The sequence below is a fragment of the Nannobrachium achirus genome (genome assembly GCF_963921795.1).
Source record: "Nannobrachium achirus genome assembly, chromosome: 12".
NCBI classification, from domain to species: domain Eukaryota; kingdom Metazoa; phylum Chordata; class Actinopteri; order Myctophiformes; family Myctophidae; genus Nannobrachium; species Nannobrachium achirus.
In genome coordinates, this window is record NC_137832.1 from 56,901,380 (window position 1) to 56,927,288 (window position 25,909).

Consider the following 25,909-nt stretch of genomic DNA (forward strand, 5'->3'; position numbering starts at 1 on the left):
CATTTAACCACCTTCACTTTCAAAAGAGTCAATCTCATCAGCTTGCAGATCGTCTATCTTCGCCACTTTTGTGTGACACTGGCATACAACGAAGTAGGGCATTAATAAAACATGAAAAGTTGAATTATGGAGATAATTGGGCGCGCTGCTCTGTGGTTTTAGGCCGAAGAGTCGTAATCTCAACCACATCGTCATGTTTTCATGACATTCGGTTGATTGTGAATTTAAGGCAAAATGTGTCATTATTTCTCTGCAAGACATTAATGGAATTCACATTGTAAGTAAAAGCACATGCAGCCCGGTTTGAAAGGTGCACTCGGTTAATTATGCATAGAGCAATTTGAATCGGTTGGGAATGACCTTTACCTGAAATGTGCTTTGCAAAATAAACTTGCTTTTGTTTTATTTTTGACAGCAGAAAAGCGTGACCTCTCTCGGTTTCTGTGTGTGTGTGAGTGTGTGTGTGTGAGTGTGTGTGTGAGTGTGTGTGCGTGCGTGCGTGCGTGCGTGCGTGCGTGCGTGCGTGTGTGTGTGGGTCTCTCTCTCTCTCTCTCTCTCTCTCTCTCTCTCTCTCTCTCTGCTACCATATACAGTATATGTATATATATATATATATATATATATGGACGTTAGTTAAGGTGCTAGAAAAAAGTCAAGAGTCAGTTTTGTTGTACATGGGATTAAGGTGCAGATTGCCAGTGCCTGTCTGTCGACCTCATTCTCCACATAACACCTTCTCTTTCTCTCTCTGTAAACCTCTCCCTTCTACTGTACTGTATGCGTGACGATAGTGCTGCTGGCTCTCAAACTAAAGGGAATTGTTGGCATCCTCGAAGGGAACATTTATCAATGAATCAATCAAGCCAATCAAGCGTCGCATGCTTTGGTCCAATTTTTTGTTAACAGTGATTTGTGCTTGTTTGTCACACAGGCCCTTGTCACCCGAACCCGTGCCACAACAGAGGAGTGTGTGAGATCAGTGAAACCTACAGGGGGGACACCTTCATCGGCTACGTCTGCAAATGTCCTCCTGGCTTCAGTGGCGTTCACTGTCAACACAGTAAGTCTATCTATCTATCTATCTATCTATCTATCTATCTATCTATCTATCTATCTATCTATCTATCTATCTATCTATCTATCTATCTATCTATCTATCTATCTATCTATCTAGGGGTTTTCTAACTTTTTTGACTCAGGGAACCCCTGTAAATAACCTTTTCATCCACTGCACCGCTGAATTTCACTGTAAAGTTTTTGAATTTGACATCATATTCATACAAAAGGGAACAGTTTTGGACATACAAGGTTTCCCCTCGGCAGCGACGATATGCGTATAACATAACATGCTCATGAAAAATGGCACTTGTTCCTTCGGCGCATTGTATTTTCTTTCACAGAAACATCCCGTAACGTTGTATATGTGCACGTTTCCGCAGTGGCACAAGCTTGTAAACAGTCCCGAAGTTATTTGTTATAAATGACACGTCTTGCCAAACAGCGAGGAGCAGCAGCCCCCGAACCCAGACTATTTCTATACATTTAAAAAAAAGCAAGAGTTTATTTTATTATATATATTTTTTTGTTTGCGAAAACAATCTGTTTATGCAGGCTGCGCCCGTGCTCTGCAGCTTCTAAGACGTGTCCGCGGAGAAAGATTTCTTTTTTTTCCCCGTGTTTGTGTGTCTGAATATGACAACGACAATAACTCATACAGGTCTCCGCATCGGATGTCAGGGAGTTGAAGGCGAGTCGGCGCGTCTGTTTATCCGACAACAACAGGCAGACTGTATGCAGGGGCGTCACAAGGGGTAGGAAAGAGTTACTAGGGCCCAAGGTGGAGGGGCCCTAGTAACTGTAGCTATTGAAAAATAGCAGATCTACAAGCTCACAGCGCGGCACCGAGTGCCGCGCTGCGAGCTTGTAGATCTGCTATTTTTGAAAAGTCGTGAAAATGTGTGCAAATCTTTGAATATGTATTTAATAAGCGAACATGTGTAACTCAAATATTGCTTCCAGGGGGGGGGGGTCCCTGGAACTAAATATTTTGAGATGGGGGTCCGTGGGCAAATTCATATCATTTTGCGGGTCCTTCACATGAAAAAGTTTGAGCACCACTGACATGGAAACATGGGTTTCTTGCACACATTTTAACATTTTTTCAAAAATAGCAGATCTACAAGCTCGCAGCTGTGAGCTTGTATATCTGCTATTTTTCAATAGTTAACATTCATGGGGGGCCCGCAGTGAATCCTTGTACCCGGGGCCCAGAATTTGGTGTGACGCCCCAGACTGTATGTAAACGTATGGCAGCTTGTTGGCTGGGACGTGCAGAGAATGTTAGAGAGGCAGGGGCTGACATTTCTGAAAGGGCCTTTTTTGTTGAAAATATCCGAGCTCACAGCGCGCCGCGTTGTGACCTTGGAGGTCGACTGAACCAATCAAGCATAATCAGTACTGGAGATACCGTTACCGTGGCGTAACGGCATGGATTTCTACACAGAGAGGGCAATTCTTTCAACATAAGATGCTGCTGCATTCAAGTTCAGGAGAGTTTGGACAAGGCAATTCTCTTGAATGCTGCATTCAGGTATGGCATAGAAAGGGGGCTTTTGCATTTCTTTCACCACAGTGACAACAACTGCATTCATGGTCTGGAGAGGGCACTTTTTACAGATGGATAAAAGGGCAGGGGCTCAAGCCCCCTTTGATGTCTATGTGTGCACATGCTTGCAGCTGTTGGTGTACCTTATAACCTCGCTGGTGGAAACCTTGTACGTCCAAATCGTGTGCTTTTCGAGGGAGATTCAAGGTTCCTGCCAAACACAACAGATATTCATGTCACGTCCTCGACTCCTGCCGTCAACAGTGTATCCTAACCTGTGGTCTGTGGCCCCCTTTGGGGATACGCTGAAGATCACATGGGGGTCTCTTTGGAAGAAGTCCAACAGATATTACAGATCTATCTAAAAAAAACTGAATATTGTGTAAAATCTTTGACATGTGCTGTAAAGCACTTCTGTGTTGTTTTTAATGTGCTCTATAAATACGGTTGGATTGGATCGGATAAAAGTAAATTTTCTTCTGAAATATAATTCAGAAATGTAAACTTATATTCTAGGTACATTGTGAATTATTCAAAACCTTGCATCTTTATGGCGTACATCTCATGAATATCAAAAATCCATATAAAAATATTACAATATTACTCAAGACTACTCAAAACAAGGATTTATAATAGAGAAATGTCAACCTTCTGATGTCAGTGTTGCTTCCAGTGTGACATTTCCGCAGTCAGTGATGATTGGGGTGCTATGACACCTGCATGCTTTTTTTTTACACAATATTCAATAAATAGCAAAAATTGATTTATAAGTAGCCTACACATCTAAATGCAATGTATTACGAGCTTGCAGATCGGCTATCTTCACTTAGCGGTTGACACGTTTGAAAAAGCTGCAAGGTTGTGTGTTTGCACGTGCACGCTTGTGCATGTGTTTGTGCGTACGTGCACTTATGGGGTTGGGGGGGTCTCAGCTTTTGTCAGATGTAAGAAGGGGAGGGATGTTAGGTAACACTGATTAAAGTCTTTGCTGGTGAGTGCTAAATATTCCTGAGCCGCGGGGGGTAGCACCCCTCCTGTGCTCCCTCCCCCACCTAACTGTGTTCTGTTTGGCGAAGTGTAGCTTGAAGCCTCGCATATATCGTCGTTGTCGGGTGAAAACCTTGTATGTCCAAAACCGCTCGTTTAGTATTTTCCTTTTTAAAAATGATTTAAACTAGTGAAAACAGACGATCTAGAAGCACACAACGCCTCGCACCGCGAGGCGTTGTGTGCTTGTAGACCTGCTGTTTTCACTACTTTTGTGCGACGGCCTTGTACGATGAAGCAGGGCTTTACTTTGCGAAAGAACATACAAATTGAAACTTGGAGAGACGAGGTTTCCACCCTACAACGACGATATGCTCTGTGCCACGGACACCCGAGCTCTTACAAGCTTCAGACCTGAAGCTTGCAGGTCTGCCGTTCTCGGCTCATGTCAGCTGCAGAAGAAAGCGTGAATGAGGCTTTTATGAGCCTCCAAAACAGCAGCAGACAGACGGGCCGTGATTATAGTTCTCTCAGGTAGGACTCTTAATTAACGGAGAGGGGATTGAATGCGTTGTAACCGCCTGGCGAGAGACATGGTGGAGAGGAGAGGAGAGACGAGAGGAGACAGATGGTAACCTCTGTACCTGTAAGTGCATGCGTCTGACTCAGAGCTGCTGGAGTCTTTAAAAGGCTAAACAAAGCTTGCTGTTTTACTCCCATTTGAACTGTCGTTGCACAGTATTAGTATCTGTGTACAAATGGGGTCCATTTGGTACCCCTCTCAAATTAACACTGAGCAATTTACAGTGTAGATTGGGGTTCCAGAGATGTATCTCCTGATGTAGTGGCTCAGGCCGCATTTTTGTAGATCTGCTGTTTTCAGAGTGCGACACCCGAGCGCAAACCAAACATAAAATGACTTGTCTTTTAGTTCGACTGGATCTCTCTTGCGCTTGTCGCATTTTAGTCTAGCTTTTATTTGTTAACAAAATTATCAATATACTGTACTTAGTCATAGTTTTAGTCATCATAGCTTAGTTTTTATTTTGTTTTCGTCTGTGAAAGAAAAGATGGACACAGTTTTAGTCTACGCTGTATCTGAGTTTTAAATAGGTGGTGCCACAGTTTTGTACTTTTTCTGTTTTGTATGTGTCTATGGAGTTAACATTACTCTAATAGACCACAGGGTTTAGTTAGTTATAATGTGCAGATTTGCCTTCCCTGTGTATTTTTGGTTCTTACTGAAAGTTGAAAGCCTCTGAGTCAAACAATCGATCGAATTAATGACATCATACAATCATCCCCTCCCCTTTTACCATACATCCAACACTGTGGGTGTGGCTAACCTCAGCTAGGTCACCACCCACCTGACTCCCAGGCGTACCTATACCTATTCCACGGCCAAAGAGCAGGGTCAACTGAGAGGCACGTGATGGCTCTCTAGGGACTCTCATTTCAACATTGTTTAACTTCTTACCGAGTGCACGGTCGGGACACGTAACTATACAATAAATCTCAAAGAGAACACCAGCACTCTCGGACAAGTTCATTAAAGGCACTTTTTATTTAAGTTCAGTTAGTCAGGGCAAGCTGCAGAGCAGCAGAAACAAACTGACGCGTTTCGGCGTGAAGCCTTCTTCAGCGTTGTATGATACAACGCTGAAAAGGCTTCACGCCGAAACGCGTCCGTTTCCACCACTTGATGGGTGTCTGCTGGCTGATGGTTGTCGCTGGAGTCTCTCCCATCTATAGGTTAAACAAAGCCATTTCACCCCATTTGGATTATTCCTTTTATCGGAGCGGAACATAAAATATGCGAGGGCCGCTGAGTGAGTGGCCGTATCCCGGGCTTATCTGACTCCACTGACTTCATTACATTATGGAGCCGTTGGATTGTTCGAATGAGCAATTGGTTTGCATGAATGCCATAATTCAGTTATTGTCTGGGCTTCATATTAAGCCCCCTCTGGGGTGCAGAGAAAATGATTTGATATGGTCTGAATACGCATTAATCGAGGGCCCGTTTATTATTGGACAGAGAGTAGCAGAGAGAGAGAGAGAGAGAGAGAGAGAGAGAGAGAGAGAGGAGGAGGATTCTGTATCAGAAGACGCTAATACACAAATCGTAGCGTATGCATAATTCCTGCAATTAAATGATAAAGGATTCACAAATAAACGTTTCCCAGGATGACAGCGGAGCTGGATACATAGTGTCCATATCGTTGCTGTCGGGCAGAAACCATGTATGTCCATATTTCAACTTTTAATGACTTATCTTTCTTCGTAAATGAATTCCCTACGTCCTCAAAGAGTGTCACACAGCGGTGGTGAAAATAGCAGCGGTGGTGAAAATATGTGAGTCATATGTCATTTGTGTCAAATGAAGCCAGTGTCAAGCTTCTTTGGAATGATTTGAATAGTTAGCGCTGTCGATGCATTCGGGAGAAAGATAATCTTGTCTTTGTAGTATAAAGTAGTTGAATTGTGGGTGAGTGGGTGAATGGGTCGGTGGGTAGGTGAGTGAGTGAGTGAGTGAGTGAGTGAATGAGTGAGTGAGTGAGTGAGTGAGTGACTGGGTGAGCGAGTGAGTGAGTGAGTGAGTGAGTGAGTGAGTGAGTGAGTGAGTGAGTGAGTGAGTGAGTGAGTGAGTGAGTGAGTGAGTGAGTGAGTGAGTGAGTGAGTGAGTGAGTGAGTGAGTGAGTGAGTGAGTGAGTGAGTGAGTGAGCGAGCGAGTGAGTGCATGAGTGAGCAGGTGGGTCCGTCGCACATATCTTAAGAACCCTCTGGGCGAGGAGCCGCGGGAGTGATCTGCCTAGTGGGAAGTCAATCGGATCAGCGCTTGTCCAGAACTATCGATAAATGCTCACTTCTCCCTATCTCTCTGGCGCCGCTCTGTCTGTGTCCCTTTTATGCCCAGTACAGTGTCAGACACACGCACTCTCTCTCTCTGTCCCCGATGCTCACAGTTGATCTCAAACTATATCCCTTGTGTGTTTGTGGTGATGATAGTGTGTAAGTGTAAGTGTGTGTGGTGTGTGGCGATAGTATAGTGTGGGTATGTTGTGTTGGTAGTATGTGTACCTGAATTGTGTATGTGTTGCGTGGTGATAGTAATGTGTGTGTGTGTGCGTGCGTGCATGTGTGTGCATGTGTGTCCGTGTGGTATTGGTGATGCTAGGCTAGCGCTGGAGGCCTCACAAAGTGAGTCATTATTCAAATAAGGTCCCTCTGTCCCGGCTGTGACAAGGGGACACAGCCAGCCAGTATTGGGAAAGTGGCCAATTATTGTAATGAACTGTCATAGGGCGAAAATTGGGAGTGATTTGGCCCCGGTGCTGCGAGGTGACGCGGGGACACATTATTTCACGGGTGGAATGCTCTCAATTTAACCAAGGACAAAGTAGACATGAGCATTATGGGATGTTTCTCTCCGCTGTATGCTTTGTCTCAGGCCAAGCGGTACAGCCCCCCCCCACCCCCTGTGTGAATTAGCTAGCCGTGTAAATGTTCTATCGACGTGAATATTGCTGCAGTGTCTCCCAAAAACCGCACCGTGTTTGGGTCGGGAACCAATTTTTATGGTTCGCTATTAACTATCCCAAATGCCACATCTTGTTCCTGCCAAATTATTATACTCTTCATTGTGCACACTTTCTGTACAGGTCCCATCATTATCCTCGATTATTACATGATCACATTTACATATAGTTGTGACATGTTTGTTTGCGTGTGGGGGTCCTCGATCAGAGTTACTGGCGATGATTATTATTTATTTGTTTTATAACTTTCATATGTAAGCACTTGCACATCTTCGTGTCACTATTCTGCGGGGTGAAGTTAGCCAGAGATAGCAAGCTCACAATGCCTTGCGGCCCTCGCGCTACGACGCACTGTGAGCTTATAGACTGGGTGTACGTTATTATTGGTGAAGAGGTGAAAAATCAGGTCTTCTAAAGCAGTGGTTCTCAACCTTTTCAGGCCACGCGACCCCCAAAATAATCATATTTTAACTGCATGGTTCATTGGGTTGAGGAATTACATTTTGTATAACACGGTTCTATTGTGAAAATAGCGTTGCGAGGCGCTGTGAGCATGTAGATCTGCTATTTTCGCAATTTCTGCCTCTAATATTTGACAATTTGGCTAATTTGTCATTTTAGAGGAATTAAAAAGTCCTTAAATTGTTGCTTTAGAAATGTGCATACACTTAAACTTTATGTTGGTTTGTTTACTGTTGAGTGAGAAAACAATGTTGCACATTAAGTTAATCATCTGGGGACCAACCAAAATAATTTGGGGAGCCCCCCTGGGGGTCCCGACCCACAGGTTGAGAACCATTGTACTAAAGGACTGATGGTTTAAGTGGATAAATGTAACTGTCTGAACATTCACATTAACATGAATCCAACGTATCGGCCTATCAATAGAAAACATAATGTGAAAACAAATAAAAACACTGATGACAGTGCTGTCAGACAACTCTATGTAGCGATCTATGAAATCCAAGAAAAAGTTGAATCTGCAACACAATATTATACAAAATGTAGAGCGTGCGCATTCAGCTCATTTGAAACCATACGAGGCACCAGCCAGCTCATCGGGAGTTCAGAGTCTTGCTCAAGGTCACTTCTGCACTAACTCTGGGGGAGCTCGGGATCGAATGGTTCTCCACCCAGCCGCTCTACCGGGCCGCTCTACCCCTGAGCCCCATGATATATTGAATGTCTCCATCATGGCGTATTAGCACTGCTGTAAACCAGGCGACAGTTGCCTGTGTGCCTGCGTGCGTGCGTGCGTGCATGCATGTGTGCGTGAGTGAATGAGGATCCATTACCTGCTAGTCAGTTCAACTGCTTTCTGTCACCAACCGAGCCACATCCCAGCTCACTCTTTTTGAAGTGCCTCAATTAGGCAGTGGAAATGCTTCTGTTTTTGTCCTGTTGTAGTGCCTCTGCGCTACTTAGCGCCCAGGACCCATTTATCCTCTTAGTTTTTTCTGTCCTTTCTCCTCCGAAAAATAAAATGAGCCGTCATCATCACCGGGCACTTGTTTTTGTGACCGCTTTAGATGCACCATAATGCGCGGAGTCAGTGATGTTTGGGTTTCCACATTCCCCGAGTTTTCAGTTGCTGTAATAACAGAAAAATAGAACGGTGCATTTAAGTTGAAAAAACGCAGAACAAAATATGATGGCAGTCAGGTTTTTTTTTATATATATATAATCCTCTCAGCGAAGCAGGGTTTTGTTTACGCTGTAGCTTTGGGGACAGATTTGTTCACGTTAGCAAACAGACTTAACTTTTGTGAGATCAGACGGACTGAGCCATATTAGAATTTAGTTTTCGGGGGGACTGCAGTGCGTTTGAATAATTAGGTTCTGGGGGTAGGATTAGTCCAATGCTATTAGTATGACTTATGGAGTAAACAAAAGTATACTGACTTATAGAGTAAGCAAAAGTATAGGCCTACTGACTTAGCTATAGAGTAAACTTTAAGTTAGGAAATAGTTATGTATGGATGCAGCCTCCTTTTCACCAGTGGTGTAAATATAAGTACAGCAGAACGTCATTACGATGGCCACCAAACCTCTTGAAGAGCCTGTAGCTCGAAACCTCACAGATTTATCTGGTGCGATAAAAATGCACTTTGTCATTGGAGACCTAACAGTGCACAAGCGTTTTATTATTATTATTAATGGTAGTATTATTAGTATTATTAATAATGAACTGCACTGATCGTGGCTCAGCACCTTGGGATTGTGCATGTCATGTCTTCTTTTTTGTCGTACAATAATTGTAAGAAGCTAATCGGCACATAGATTTATTCCCAAGCGTGCAAATGCATTTGGGCAGCAGTCATATACTGTAGAGCCTTGTTTACATGCTGTGATCTATACCTGAGCCTCTGACTGCACAACTAATGCACAACACAATAAAACAAGGCCATTTGTTGGAGAACCATCGGTTCACTGTGTTCACCTTTTTTTTTGGTATTCAGATGGAAATCAGTGGTTTTCAACCAGTGGTCCAGGGACCACCAGTGGTCCTTGTGGAGCTTCCAGGTGGTCCCCATCCAAATGATGGAGAGTTTGTAACCAAATGGACCCTTCATAGATCTTAACCCATTCAGGCCGGGTACACATTTTAGTGTATGGGAGGGGCTTACAGTACATGTACACTATGTATCAACATATTTGTTTTTGTAGGCTAATTTCTGATTTGGGCCTAACTATAGGTTAGGCCTAAATGGGTTAAACTCTTGAGAGCGTAAAATGAAACCAAATGGACCCGTAAGGGCCCATTGTTAAATATCTGAAGTACTTAATTTACAAAAAGTCTCCAATTAGAGAATCTAGAATAATTGTTATTTTGATCAACGTTTGCCCGTTATCTCTCCTATGGTACCAACATCAATACAGCATGGAGTTGTGGGTCTGAGATGCTAAGATCTCATCCAACGGTGGTCCGTGGCTCAAAAGCCGAATAGATAATGGACCTCGGTATGAAAAGGGTTGAAAACCACTGCCATAGATGCTAACATTCATTTGAGTTGTCTTTTTAGGCGTCGCTTCATATAGGCCTACAGTACTTAGGCTACACCTGACATCCCAATTAACGATGACCATTTTGTGCAGGTCATCCGACAATTCACCCATCGTTGACGGAGGCATCGGGCATGGAAATCTATCAATCAGTATTTCATAAGAGTCGGGTAATCGAGTGAATCAGCATACGGTTTTAATCGTTTAGACCTGTCTGCCAGAACGAGTGTCGTGTTTTCTGCTTGGGTGTGTTTAAAGTGTGTCTGTGGCTTCTGAAAACACTGAACCAACGAGAGGTATTGACAAGAGCTTGTCACAAATAATAACTACGTTGGATCCGTTGGAAGTTGGAACACAGGATGTTGTTTTCCCTTCCATTTCCTATTTTGGACGTACAAGGTTTTTCTGCCCCGAAAACGACTCCATTTCACACAGCAGGGTTTTACCTATGCTCGTCCTTGTGTACATTTCAAATATGACACTTCTGTCTGGTTGAAGGACAGTGTACTGTCTCTTTCCAAGCACCCAGGTTTTTTATTATTTTTATTAATTTTTTTTATTAATATTTTCTTCTCATTTCATTTATTTATTTATCTTGAAGTGGGATTAGACTTTAGAAGCAAGTTATCAACCAGAAGCATCATATATGAGAGCCGGCATCCCAGAATGCACTGCAGCGGTGGGGCCGGAGTCTTCTCCCCCCCCCCAAAAAAAATAAAATGAAATAAAACAACACAAAAAAAACAGCCATCATTTGAAAGAGAAACACGCACGCACACAGACTGGAGGGGTGTACGGCAGAGATGCCCACGAGTCTCATGATCACGAGTCGAGTCGAGTCAAGAGTCTTTGGGGGAGGAGTCCGAGTCGAGTGTCGAGTCTCTGGGGGACGTGGGGGACGAGTCGAGTCGAGTCTCAAGTCTTTAAGTGGCGAGTCCGAGTCGAGTTACGAGTCTTTATATACATATATATCTTTTTTTATTATTTTTTATAATGATCTAGCCTCCAGCTGAAAAAGTTAGATGGCGCATCATGATCACCCGGTACTCACAGATACAGCTACAGCAGCAGCCAGAAGCCATGGCAGGCTAAATTAGGAAAGACACATGCATGTATGTACTCACAATCACGCTACGGAGGCTGTTAAATGTTCCACGATTAATAATAATGGATCCATTTCCCCCAGAAAACAGCTCTGAAGTAGACCTCCTGCCTCTCCTTCCTCGGTAAAAGTCCTTGGAAGCAACGCAGTTATGTCCAATAGTAGCAGGGTCCCCGGCCGTCCGATCATCATCCAATGAATAAAATAATCCCAAAACCAGCCACACTTCAGTTGCTTGCTTGACACTTAAATCCTTTTTGTAGACCTTTGTAGCTATCTGTACTGACATTTTCCTAAGACAGCTTGAGCTAGACAAGTACTCAAATGTTGTTTTTAATAGGAATTGCGAAGCAATCACAATTTTTCTATTTGAAGAAGCCGCCAGAGCTGGACAGTAAGCAACATAACACTTTACTGCAGTTACTGCCGTAAAACGTATCGCTACTGGTTACCATAGCGACGTGTACTCTCAGTGGGGATTGGACCTGGGAATACATTTTACATCACTGTCGTAAACGTTTGTTGCCGGCGTATAATTAATATACTATATTAATTAAATTGTACTGGCAAGTGCATGATTGTATTCATGATCACTCCTTTACTGTATTAATATAAACAGACAGTATGTCAGGATTGATACATTACTTAGTCATTGATAGGCCTACAGCATCATTTTCAATAGCAGTTTTAGTTAAGATATAAATTAAAAAAAAATAAACGTGGTTCAACATAATCTTTATTCCAAAATAAAGCTTTTCTTTTACTTCTTTAGCATAAAGTTTTTTTTCCCTTTCATTTCCACTCCCCTCCTGCTTTTTTAAAAGCTATTTTTCTTTTTTAAAGTTACTGCAGTGCTGTGAAGAATCCTGACAGCACAACTGTAACATTACGGGCATATTTGGCATAACTTCACGTTAATGCTTTGAACAATAATTACGTGGGGTTAATTAGTAGATGCAGCTGGTGGAATTGACATCATGAAGAGAAGAGCCCACCGGAGAAAAAAGTGAAAACCCGACGCTAGAAAAGCACTGTCTCACGGAAAATCCTATTATCTTATCAAATTATTAAACAAATGCCACGTTAACTGAAGTAGAATAGCTGATGATGAGCTAAACATATGTGTTTTATTTCGCCGTTTTAATATTTAAATCTTATTCTGAAAGGCTGCATGCAGCAGCCTACTGCTGCTACTGAACTAACAGCCTAGGCCTAGGCTACTGTAGGTTTATTGTTCAGCCTATAAACCTCTCAAAATCAACTATGGCTTATATTGTTTAGCCTATAAGGCTCCCAAAAAATCAGAGTTGCAAGCTATTAATCCACCTTGTCATGGCGCGTCGGCGTCTAGATATCATGGAAAGACGCACTATAGCCTATAGGCCTACGTGCGAGCGCAACAGATACAAAAAACAATTTAATAATCCTCTAGCAGTGTAACAGTAGGGCTACTGGGCATGGTAACCTCACGTTACTGCTTTAAACAATAAGTTAACTTACGAGGGGTTAATGAGCTCAGCTATTAGACCTATATAGCTGCAGCTGGTGGTAGTGGAACATTATTAATATTATTACGAGAGGAGGCTGCGCTCTGGAGAGAAACCCGACGTTAGATAAGCAGGTTCTCACAGATAATCCTATCATTTTATACAATTATTGAACAAATGCCAGGTTAGCTGAAGTAAAATAGCTGATGATGAGCTAAACATATATGTTTTATTTCGCCGTTTTAATATTTAAATCTTAGGATGAAAGGTCCATGCAGACGGCTGTGTCTGCCACGCTTTGCGAGACAGACTGCGGTTTTCCCAACGGCCCTGAGCTGCGGGCGGTCCAAGTGAACACAGCGAAGCGCTCCTGGGCTGGCCCCCACCGTTGCGCTTAAGTACGTTGGGAAAAACAACGCGGTCGCCGCTGTCTCCGTGCGCAACACTCAGCAGCACAGCGGCGCGCAGCCGCGCAACAGAGAAGAAAGAAAGAAGAAAGGAGAAGGAAAGGCAATATTTGTCGTGCTTGTCATGCATTATAGTGCTTAAAATAAAGATTGTTAACGTCGTGAACAATCTTTATTTTAAGCACCGCTCATAAGACTCGTGAACTTAACGAGTCTTATGAGCACGAGTCGAGTCAAGTCACGAGTTTTTGAGGGGCGAGTCCGAGTCGAGTGACGAGTCGCCAAAAGTGTCACTCGATTCGACTCGAGTGACGAGTCTTTAACTCGAGTCCCCATCTCTGGTGTACGGTGCGTGTGTCAGTGAGCTGTGTGTGCGCGTGCATGCCACTGTGTCTATGTATGTGTCAGTGTGTCTGTGTGTGCAGTGCACGCATGCATCTGTTCGTGTGTGCGTGTGCGCATCGGGTGAAGAGCCCTCCACTCAGATGCAGAGCGGCACTCGCAGGCAGGAAAGCCTGGAGTGTCATTTTAAGCTGCGGGAGCATCCACACTGCACTGTGTGAGCTGAATACTGATCCACTACTGATCCACTACACCACTACACTGAGAGAGAGACACTGAGACACAGAGAGAGAGAAAGAGAGAGAGAGAGAGAGAGAGAGAGAGAGAGAGAGAGAGAGACTGGGGGGCAAAGGAATGATGAGACAATTATTCTGCACACTGGAGCAGGGAATGCCCTTCAGGTATAATAGAGGTTATTATTTTTATTCTATCATTTTAAATCTGTAATAAGCTGATCCATTGTATTAGTGTGATAGAATGTAATAAACTGATCCATACAAACATGCCGGCATAGCGGCGTAGCAGCGTGTACATGTGTGTGCGTGTGTGTGTGTTCAAGTCCCATTCTGCTGTGTCAGTGTTGAGTGTAAAGTAACAAGGATTCAGAGGGAGGGGGCGATCAGAGTAGTTTTAGTCCTAGAGATATATTTCCGTCCATGCCTTAGCCCTTATGCCTAAACTCCTTTGCCTATCTTTTTTTTTTTTTTACTATTTTGAAAAGCATTTTAAAATATCTCAAATAGCCAATCTACATCGAAGCGCTGTGAGCTTGTAGATCAGCTATTTGAAATATGAAATATTTAAAATAATTGCAAAAAAGTCAAGGGATAAGGGGCGAAAAGTAGGGCCCATAATAGTCTTTTGAGTTCCTTTAGGTTAGTTGTCTTATTTTAGTCATCTGAAATGTTTTAGTTTTAGTCTAGTTTTAGTCGACTAAATCTACTGTTGATTTAGTTCAGTGGTTCTCAACCTTTTCAGGCCGCGATCCCCAAAATAATCATATTTTAACTGGGGACCCCCACCCTACACAAGCACTTGGAATTGTAGGAGTTTGCATTACATTTAGTTTGATGTTCCATTGTGAAAATAGCAGATCTACATACTCAACACCTTGCGTTGCGAGCATGTAGATGTGCTATTTTCACAATTTCTGCTTCTAATATTTGACAATGTTTGACCAGAGGTACTAAAAAGGTCTTTAAAGTCCTTAAACTGTCACTTTAGAAATGTGCAGATACACTGTATAAACATATACTGTATGTTGGTCGCTTTACTGTTGACCCACAGGAATGAGAACCATTGATTTAGTTGACTAACGCCCCGCTACCCGTGATTACATGCAGTAAAGTAAATAGCCTACAGACAGTCACTCAATTTAAACGTGCTTTATAAACGCCCGGGTCCCCGCCGGATATCCGCGGATACCCAGCCCGTTGCAGGACTGGAACGCCGTCAAGGACCACTGGTCTGGACAACTGTTCTAAAAAATAGTCGATCTACAAGCTCACAACGATCGCCTTGCTTGTGTATAGCCTATTTATTTTGAATGCTTATATTTCGTCGGGTGAGAATTATTTCTACCTGTATATGACTATGACACGTCCGAAAAAAGTGTGTGCATGCATACAGGTGTCCGAGAAACAAAAGCGTAGCTGTGTGTGGCTGCTGGTAGCCATCCAAAACTGCCCCAGGCAGGTCTAACTGTAACTATTTTTTCCCCCCAACCCCTGTGGGATTTTTTAGACAGGAATCTCTATTTATGCCCCCCCTGGCACTCTGCCAACAGCAGGTCCTTCCTTCCTTCCTGTTAGGGTGTGTGTGTGTGTGTGTGTGTGTGTGTGTGTGTGTGGGGGGGGGGGGGGGGGGGGGGGGGGGGGGGGGGTGACCAGGAGGTGACTCACACAATTAGGCCCTGATAACAGCTTGATCCCTCTCCACCAGCGAAGGATAAACTAGGCGAATAAAATAAAAAATAAAATAAAAATGCTTGCAGAGCCAGAGCAAAGCCCCTGCAAGATAAATACTCTGCTTAGCAAAGTGGAACAAATACACCTAGGATTCTGCTTCCTTTATTCTTTTTTTTCTTCTTTTTTTTTCCAGCTGAGACACTATTCCAGGGGTCTTCAATGTTCGTTTTCAGGCCAAGGACCCCTTAGCTGAGAGAGAGAGATGAAGCAGGGACCCCCACAACCTTGTCATAGATTCTATATAGTTTCATTGTTTGACAGCACAATCGTCAGTGTAGTTTGGATTCATGTCAATTTGTGTTTTCAGATATTTAACCACTTGAACCGTCAATACTTAATAAACTTGACCTTTCACTCTGTACTTAGTATGCTCTTTTCCCCCTTTATACCAAAGCTCTTTGCCAAAAATAGCAGATCTACAAGCTCACATTGTGAGCTTGTGAATCTGCTTTTGGCTAAAGTTCTCAGAATATGGACGTTAGGGTTCAAGTGGTTAATATAAAAAAGAGAAAAAAAAAGGTTTCTATCACTCAAAGATTTGGAGGACCCCCTGTAGTAACTCTGAGCAGGGCTGTATTAACCATTGGGCCGGTGGGGCCATTGCCAGGGGCCCTTGGCTCTCAGGGGCCCTTGGGGGAACTGGCCCGCGTGGCCATTGATAGTATGATTGATACATTGATTGTATATTTTAATCAAAAATCAAATGTGTGGGCCCCTTCTCTGTTGTCTACAGGAGCTTTCTTGGTCTACAGATGATTATCATGGCTTAAAATCCAAGCTGGATAGTGTGTGTCGGGAGGGAGGAGGGGTTATGGTTGGGGTGGGGGGGCCCTTAAAAATTATCGGCCAGGGGCCCTCGCGGGGGTTAATCCGTCCATGACTCTGAGGACCCCCTTAGGGGTCCCGGACTCCCTGTTGAAGACCTCATGCACTATTCCCATCGCTTCCCAACCTGTGGCCCAGCTAGGGCCCCCACTGGTGGGCGTTAAGGATAGTGCAAGTGGGCCGACACATTTTTATTGACAACATCCCACAATAAATGTGCAAAATCTCTCCCATCAGTCTGGGTGTGCGTGCCGTGCATGCATGCTTGCATCTGTCGTTCACATATCTCGAGAACCGTCGACAGGTCTGTCAGATAGGCGGTTGTCCATATACTGTAGCTGCCGTTCCAACCGATGTGCCCATATTATTGAGATCAGGTTGTCCAGAACTGCAGATCTGACCGAGATGCCCGCATTGAGTTGGTCGTCTGGGCCAGTCGTTCTCAAACTTTTTTGGCTGCAGTACCAACTTATACTGATTTCTGAAGCCAAGTGCCGCCTTCCCCTGACATTGGCATTTTGCTTATCAGAAGCTCATCGAAAGTCCAGTTCCAATGCCAATATGTCAAAAATAAAAACTGCATAATGGCAAATAAACATTGCTTTCTATTCAATAACAGTTAGTCAAGTTATGATGTAATTTGGTTTAACAATTTACAGATGAGCAGGTTCACACAAAGACGGTCAATGTTTTGTCATTACCCATAACAGTAAAATACAAATTTGCTACACGTACCCCCATTTGAGAAATACTGGTCTTGGCCGTTGAGATGTGCGTCTGTAGTTTGTGTACCTCGAGAAATGTCCAAACCATATAGCATAAAAGGGATTCAGGCAGATAGACAGACGCACACACATATACAGTATGAACTTGTAGATTGGTTATTTTGTATGACACTGCAGACGTAGTATGATGAAATAGGGCATTAGTTTACAAAAAATAAATAAAAGAAAGCAAAAAGTTGGAATATGGAGATGGGAGGTTTCTTCACGACAGCAGAGTTTGGATGGTGGCAGTGTTTTGTTCTGTGGGACATCCTCCAGTGAAACACTCAGAAACATGAGCTGACAGTAACAGTCTTTCCTGACATGGTTTTCCATGAGCCCACGGTTGGTAATCCTTAACTACCCATAATCCTTTTCGGGTGGCAGTGGCTCAGGAGGTAGAGCGGCTGCTTGGGAATGGTCTTTTGTCAAAGACCTTCCTTACGTTGCTTTAAAAATAAAACATTTGATTCTTTATTGAGCACACGTGACAAAGGTTCTTCTCTTTTTCTTATTTCAGTGAATACATGGTAAATGATAAATGGTGCATTTATATATTCCTTTGTCCAAGGTGCTTTACAATGATTGTGCATTACATTCTACCCATTCACACACTAGGGCATTCACGAAGAGTGATTTTTAGTATTCTAATTATTCAACCTCAAAGTATTCGAATAGTCAAATATTCGACAGGACTGGCCAAACTATCAAATATTAAGTAAGCAAGAGGCGAACATTGTGAAAATAACAGATCTACATGCTCACAACGCCTCGCAATGTAGATCTGCTATTTTCACAATATTTATCTGCGGAACCGAGTCACAATAAATGTAATAGTGCTAATAATTACAAGTGCTTGTCAGGGTGGGGGTCCCCAGTTCAAATATGTTTATTTTGGGGGTCACGGCCTAAAAAGGTTTGAGAACCCCTGTTATAGAACATTAACAAATTCCTCCACCAGGGGCATTGACAACTCATTCTTATGACTTCCTATCTAGTGAAGAGAAAAAAAAAATAAGAATATTCGACTTCGGTGAACAACGTCTAATAGTGACTTTGATATAGGAATATTGGAATATTTGGCGAAGGCCCTATCACACACACATACTCATACACCGAAGGCGGAGGAAACTATGCGAGGCACCAAACTGCTCATCGGGAGCAGTTAGGGGTTCAGTGTCACTTCGACACTGACTGGTGGTTCCCAAGTGGCCACTCTACCTCCTGACCCACTGTCACCCCTGAACTAAAATGTTTTTTTTCCAACTCTCCACTTTTGTTATTTTGCCAGTTTTTTTTTGGACAAAACAACATGCTGTTATCCACTAAAGAACATTACACACAGCAAGAGCTTTAGCTAATAACAACCTTGGCACGGAGACACGGCGTCCGCAGGGATAATTATGTCAACACTTTTTGAAGTGGAATCATCTTTATTGCAACACTTGACGTTAGTGAGCAATGACCTGGTGTCAATTATTGTAGAGATGTGCTTGAATGTGTTGAAGAGGGGAGACGCGCATAAAAGCAGACAACAAAAGGCAAGGGGAACGAGACGTACGTCTGAATGAGTGCGTTTGTGCTTTGAAGTGATAACCTCTGAGTGTTTTGTTTGTTTACAGCAGACTGGAGACAACAGGACTGACATTATAGACAAGAGCCACGAAGGAGACACTCTGGGGCGTGGGGGTGGAATCGCGCGCGCGCGTGTGTGTGTGTGTGTGTGTGTGTGTGTGTGTCGTCCTCAGTCAGGGGGGAAACCTTGTGCTTTATGTCCTAAGAAAACCCCTCTTCGGGAAGAACTTGTCTGATTCCACTGGGTACAGTTTAGTTCTTTAATACTTGGCGATGCCCAAACCCGTGGCCTGGTGCACTGGTGGGCCGTGGGGATATTGCAAGTGGGCCTTCAAAAAATGTGGCTATAACACTTAAGACTGTGACTGTGAACTCTTTCCCTGCTGTTTTTTAAAGAGTTTGACATGTTTAGGGAAACATTACTGTAAGTATATTTTGACGCCAAATACTTGCGTGTGTGTGTGTGTGTGTGTGTGTGTGTGTGTGTGTGTGTGTGTGTGTGTGTGTGTGTGCGTGTGCGTGTGTGTGTGTGCGTGTGTGTGTGTGTGTGTGTGTCAGAGATGGCAGCAGATGGTTTCTGTCAGGCAGAAACCTTGTATCTCCATATATTTTAACGTTAAGTTTATTTACAAGTATAGGGAATTCAGTAAATGAATGCCCTATACTTAGTCATACTCAAGTGCAACTCAAATTTGCCGAGCTTGCAGATCCGCTTTTGTCATTTTTTGAGTTTTAGAACTCTGAAAAGGAACAGTTTTGGATATTCGAGGTTTCCAACCGACAGCAATGATCTCTATACCTCATTCAGATGGATGAAGCTGAGCTCCATCAGCACCAGGGACGTGCAGAGAATTTTAGAGAGGCAGGGTCTGAAATTCCTTAAAGGGCCTGTTGGTGAAAATATAGAAAATAGCCGACCTCCAAGCTACGCAACACTGAGCTTGGAGGTCGGCTATTTTCAATACTAGATACCACACTAAACTAAGCATAAAAAGGGCAATACTGGAGATGTGGTGTAATGGCATGCATTTCTACACAGAGAGGGCAATTATTTCAACATAAGATGCTGCATTCAATCAAGTTCAGGAGAATTTGGACGAGGCAATTTTCTTGGGTACGGCATGGAAAGGGAGGCATTTGCATTTCTTTCACCTTAGTGAAAACGGCATTCATGGTCTGGAGAGGGCACTTTTTACAGACGGATAAAAAGGGCAGGGGCTTAAGCCCCCTTTCATGTCTATGTGTGCACATGCCTGATCAGCACACTGCCAAGATGCCCCTCCTGAACCCCAAATGAACACAATGCTGGAGGATTCCACACAGAATAAACCACAGGGCTAAAAGTGGGCTCTATCTACCTACACATGTCTCATTAAATCCATTTCTGTGTCTCTGTCCCAAAAATACACAGCCGTACAGGGCCTTGTCCACAGCGCATTCTGAGCTGACAGCGCCAGTCTGCCTTGTATTTCTATGGTAAAGAGGCGCTGGTGCGCTCCTCTCCCCAGCACTGACCTGCACGCTTCAGTGATCCCCACTGGAGTTCTGAAAACTTAAGTCCCGGCCCTAACTGGGCGTGGACCAGAACAATTGACGTAATTTTAGTCCTGTAAAATGACCGGCCCGGAGATCCAAAAAACTACATTTATCAGTTCTGGATCACATCGTGGTGAAATCTTGCAGTAGTGGGTGATCCCTTGTCGGCGATCAATTGTATATGAAAACCACAACGATATTATGAAACAAATTTTTTCAAAAGGCAGCCAACAAAACCAGAGTAATTAATATGCCTTTTACATTGTAATCTGGTATAATATTATTGTTTTGGCTGAGTAATCCCTTACTGGGTAAAGTAATAATATTACAGTAATATTATACGTTACTGCCCAACACTGCTGCCTAATGCTACTCTCCTGCCCATTATTGCCTTTGCCCTCAGCCTATCAGAATGCTTGTTGCATTCCAAAATCACTGTCTGCCTAAGTCATCTCATTGACTTTGGTATTTTGGGTATCTTGGTATTTTTGCTGTGCACGTTTTTTATTTGTATATCATGAAATGTAAAATCAGCACAGCCTGCCAAGATCCTGACCTTGAGCTGACCTTGAGCCTGTGTACACGAGGTCGATTTCTCTCCAGGAAATGGAGTCCTCCAAAGGTCAAAGGTTAATTAGGTAGCACCAAGAACGGTAAGCGGACCCTGACCCACCCTCGACCCCTGAGGTCAAAGTGGAAGGGTCAACCAGGGCAAGTGACTGGATTATCGATTTACTGCCGAACAAATGATTGTGATTCATGATTTAATTGTTTGTTGGAATTGAACATTAGAACATTTACAGAATGAATAAAAATTACATTTCTGTTTGCCTTTTAGGCTTCAGGGCACCGGGAAGATATGACACAGAACTTAAATATACAAAGAAATGACCAGTGGTGTAAAGTAACTAAGTACATGCACTTAAGTAATGTACTTAAGTAATGGACAGTTTTGATGAATTTGAACTTTACTTGAGTATTTCCAATTTTCAATACGAAAAGGTTAGTTACTAGTTACTTTGCAGATACAAATTATAATATTAAAAACACACATTAACCACTTTAGCCCTATTTTATACCTTAGCTATTTGCAACACATTGTGAGCTTGTAGATCTGCTATTTTCAAACATGTTTTACTTTTACTTAGGGGACGCATACACATGCGTGCACGAGTGCGTACATAAAGTAATTCTGATGGCTTCAGTCCACGTCCACAGATGGCCAGTGACCTAATGTACCAGCAGGCCTCCATACTGTACAAGTTGGTACTGGAACAAACTGTCAGCTTATAGAGACAGACAGGCTGACAGACGGGTAGGCAGAAAGCAGTGTTGATTTTGTCGAACTAAAACTATGACGACATTTTTTTGTCGACTGCGTTTTTTTCACTGACGAAAACTAAATAAAAACGAAATAAAAACTAAGCTGTGATGACTAAAACTAAGACTAAATATATTGACAATTTCGTCAACAAAATAAAAACTAGACTAAAATGTTAGGGAGGGACTAGTGGGGAAGAGAGTCATTTTAGGTTTGGTTGCTCTCAGGTGTTGCGTGCTGAAAATAGCCGATCTACAAGCTCACAACGCGTCGCAGCGCAACACGTTGTGAGCTTATAGATCGGCTATTTTCAGCACACAACCAAGTGTAAAATCAGTCATTACGATGCCATCAAGGCCTGCCAAAATACATTTTAATCGACTAAATCAACTGTAGATTTAGTCGCCTAAAATCTTATGATATTTAGTTGACTAAAATTTGTCTAAGACTAAAACTTTTCAGGTGACTAAATTATGACTAAAACTAAATTACATTTTATTCAAAAGACTATGACAAAAACTAAATCAAAATTTGCTGTCAAAAACAACACTGGCAGAAAGACAGGCAGACAGACAGACAGAGACAGGCAGACAGGCAGCAAAAAAAAACTGTGGTTTCTTCTCTTTTGATTATAATTAGATAGCAATTTAAACAAGATTAGTAATTAATGGAAGGTGGGGGTTGCGATGCCGCTCACAGATTACCTCGTCTTGTGCTAATTGAGTCTGGGGGAGTCCAACAAATGGGACGGGATTGCACGTGCAATTAGAGCTCGTTAGTTTTAACGAGGGGTCGGTCCGGAGGTGCGCTCCCGAAGCGAGTCCTCTGTGACGTCCAAGTACACTGTTCTGTTCTGTGCACTCAGAGTGGAATCAACACGGAGGATTTGACAGTGTGTAGCAGTGTTGTTTTTCACAGAAAATTTTGATTTAGTTTTAGTCATAGTCTTTTGAATAAAATGTCATTTAGTTTTAGTCATAATTTAGTCACCTGAAAAGTATTTGTTTTAGTCTAATTTTAGTTGACTAAATATCATAAGATTTTAGGCGACTAAATCTACAGTTGATTTAGTCAACTGAAATGTATTTTGGTCGGCCTTGATGGCATCGTAATGACTGATTTTACACTTGGTTGTGTGCTGAAAATAGCACTTGGTTGTGTGCTGAAAATAGCAGATCTACAAGCTCACAGCTGTGACGCGTTGCGAGCTTGTAGATCTGCTTCCATGTAATTTATAGTGCACAGATCATGCACGCCCATGCACAGATCATGCACCATGTTTGTGCAGTTTGTTCACAGCTTTCAAACAAAAAAATCCGATTGGAAATCCGTTCAGGCATTCTTGAGATAATACCCATTATGTTTTACATGTTATGTAACCAAAATGGCTGCCCTGTATGAAAGATGGGGTTGTATGGGGGTGGAACATGCAAAATCGCGATTGAAATCATGTTTACTAGATTTAATGGGGTCCAAAAATAAATTTTCATTTTTTTTTTCTTTTTTTACAAACTCGTCATACTTGTCATACGCAGAGTGGACACATCTATACTATAATTTTGCGAATGTCTGAGTGAGTGAGTGAGTGAGTGAGTGTCTGTCTGTCTGTCACAGCGTTTCTCCTCAGTGGCTGGAGCAATTGAGTTGTGTGCAGGCAGGCCGGCGGGCGGGGGGGGGGGGGTTCTGGCCCTGTTACAGATGTTGTCCAAAAATCATGCAGATAGGTACACAGTATCTCTGTAGCCGTTAAATGGAACGGGTATTTCTTACATTGATGCTCCTACATATTAGCATGCAAGCACCAGTTAAAGTTACTTTCCATCCCTCATATACTGTGTGCACAGTGCACATCCCATAACCCACACACTGCACATCATTTCGGAGCTCATATCTTTGAACGGGTAAGGGCTAGTAAATATAACTCGTCACACTAGTCATAAGCAGTGGATGAGTTAATATCAGGAGGCCAGTGAGTGGGAGAACCGTGTGTGAAGAGCTGCATTGTTCATGTGCTGAATAAATACAACTCTGGTAAGGTTGCAACCAACGTCATGGCTCCGTACTGTTTCCAGCTGCTAACATGGCCATTCTCACAGTCCCTCAAAGCTTGACATTGGCGGACGCTTAATGAAATAAAAAGCACTGGGAAGCTCTGGCTGTGACCACATTGTTTACAAGTGAAAGTTTTTTTTTTTTTTTTTTTTCTCTCCATTGTGCAGATGGTGGTTTTCACTGTTTACAGTGAAAAGGTTTTTCTCCAGTGTGGATACGCTGGTGAGACTTCAGGTGATCTAACCGATTGAAACTCTTGTCACACTGTTTACAGTGAAAAGGTTTTTCTCCAGTGTGGATACGCTGGTGAGTCTTCAGGTGACCTAACCGACTAAAACTCTTGTCACACTGTTTACAGTAAAAAGGTTTTTCTCCAGTGTGGATACGCTGGTGAGTCTTCAGGTTACCTAAATCACTGAAACTCTTGTCACACTGTTTACAGATGAAAGGTTTTTCTCTGTGTGGATACGCTGGTGTTTGTTCAGGGTGCCTAAGACAGTGAATCTCTTGTAAAACTGTTTACAATGGAAAGGTTTTTCTCCACTATGTACACGATAGTGTGCATAGGGGTCACCTGACTGACTGAAACTCTTGTTGCACTGTTTACAGACGAACGGTTTTTCTCCAGTGTGGACACGCTGGTGTGTCTTCAGGTGACATACATTACTGAAACTCTTGTCACACTCTTTACAGTGAAAAGGTTTTTCTCCTGTGTGGATACGCAGGTGTTTCTTCAGCGTATCTAAGCGGGTGAAACTCTTGTCACAATGCTTACAACAGAAAGGCTTTTCTCCACTGTGGATACGATGGTGTTTCTTGAGGTCACCTGACTGACTGAAACTCTTGTCACACTGTTTACAGTGAAAAGGTTTTTCTCCCGTGTGGATACGCTGGTGTCTGGTCAGGGCACCCGACTGACTGAAACTCTTGTCACACTCTTCACAGTGAAATGTTTTTTCTCCCGTGTGGATACGCTGGTGTACCTTCAGGTGACTGGAATCACAGAAACTCTTGTCACACTGTTTACAGATGTGAGTTTTCTTCCCTCTATACGTCAGCTGATGTGTCTTTGCTTCTTCTTCTGGTTGAGTTAACGTCTTAGCAAACGTTTGACGACTGTAAGGTTTTGGTTCATCTGTGTCTCCTTGTTCCTGGCTGGTTACAATTCTGGTGAATTGCTGGAAGGATTCTGAGGGGATCTGCCCATTTATGGGCATTTGGCAGTACAGGTCGTCATAGCTCGATTGAGATCTGAAGTACGTACAATCAGAACAGCAGACCTTAGTCCGGGGAGATTGAGGCCACACTCCTTCCTGGAGTGGCGGTTCGTCAGATCTGCATCTATACATGGACTGTTATAGGGGCAGCCTTTTAGTTTCTTTGGGTAATGGACAATTTATTTATCTCTTTCTGACTCCCTATATTTATTTCATCTCCTTCTCTCACGACACTGAGCAAAAACACTTAACCCTGCGGCCTCTGATGACTGAAGTTAAATTAAAAAATATCTTCAGATCTTATACAATGCTGAGCAGAACTCTGGTCTGACCTCATTCACAACACAACCGGTTGCCGTGCATGCCTGACAACACCGATGTGCACAGGCTGCCACCCCTCCCTATTTGGGCAAGAGTGATGTCATCAATATGACATCACCACCATGATGGAAGAGATCCACATAGATGTGATGCCGTTATTAGACCCAGTTTATTTTGTTTATTTGTGAGTGGTGCTAACTGCTCCTGCAACTGGCTTTATCTATTTGTTTCCGCGTCTGTTTGTATGTACTGGTATATGTCCCGCCCCATCCCACAGTAGCCCAGGTTCGTGGGATGCTTATTGGAATTAACTCATAAATAGAAAGATGCAATTCAGGGAAATTGCAAGTGTGGTTGACGTGAGTCACAAGGAATCCACTGGGAAATGAATTCCGTCCTACTATTTATATTAGACTATATACTGTGATGTCAAGTCAAGCATGACCAAAAGCTTCACTTTTCTGCCGCCCACACCGGATAACATTACTCAGAAAGTGTACAAACAGTTACTGACAGTTAACACAGAGGATACAACCGTTGGGGGAGGTCACTTTGGCTGCTGACCTCACTCAGCAACAAAATACAAATAAAATAAACAAAAAATTAAATAAAACAATTCACAGGAGGCGAGCAGTGATCACCCCATGACGTGCACTGCAATGTAGTTTCAAATGCACTATATTGCAGATGCTTTTTTGAGAGTAAAAAACTAAAAAAGAAGAAGAAGACATGCATGACATGCTAGATCTGGGCAGATTGCCCCAGGAAATGTGCCAATGTGAACCAGAGACATCGGTATGTGAAAGCGGGTCGTTAGTGTAGGCTATATGGAAACAAAGCCAGAGAGCCTGGAGACCGT

The 25,909-nt window shown here is 43.0% G+C and overlaps 1 protein-coding gene across 1 annotated transcript in view; it reads left to right on the forward strand.

The window, feature by feature from the left end:
* Positions 1–291: 291 nt before the first annotated feature.
* Positions 292–25,909, forward strand: part of edil3a (EGF-like repeats and discoidin I-like domains 3a) — a gene marked incomplete at both ends in the record, with an annotated part of 142,800 nt that continues 117,182 nt past the window's right edge. The window contains 2 exons of the mRNA XM_080738791.1: positions 292–310; positions 932–1,060. Of these exons, the coding sequence (XP_080594917.1) occupies positions 292–310; positions 932–1,060 (148 nt within the window). The remainder of the gene's footprint in view (positions 311–931; positions 1,061–25,909) is intronic.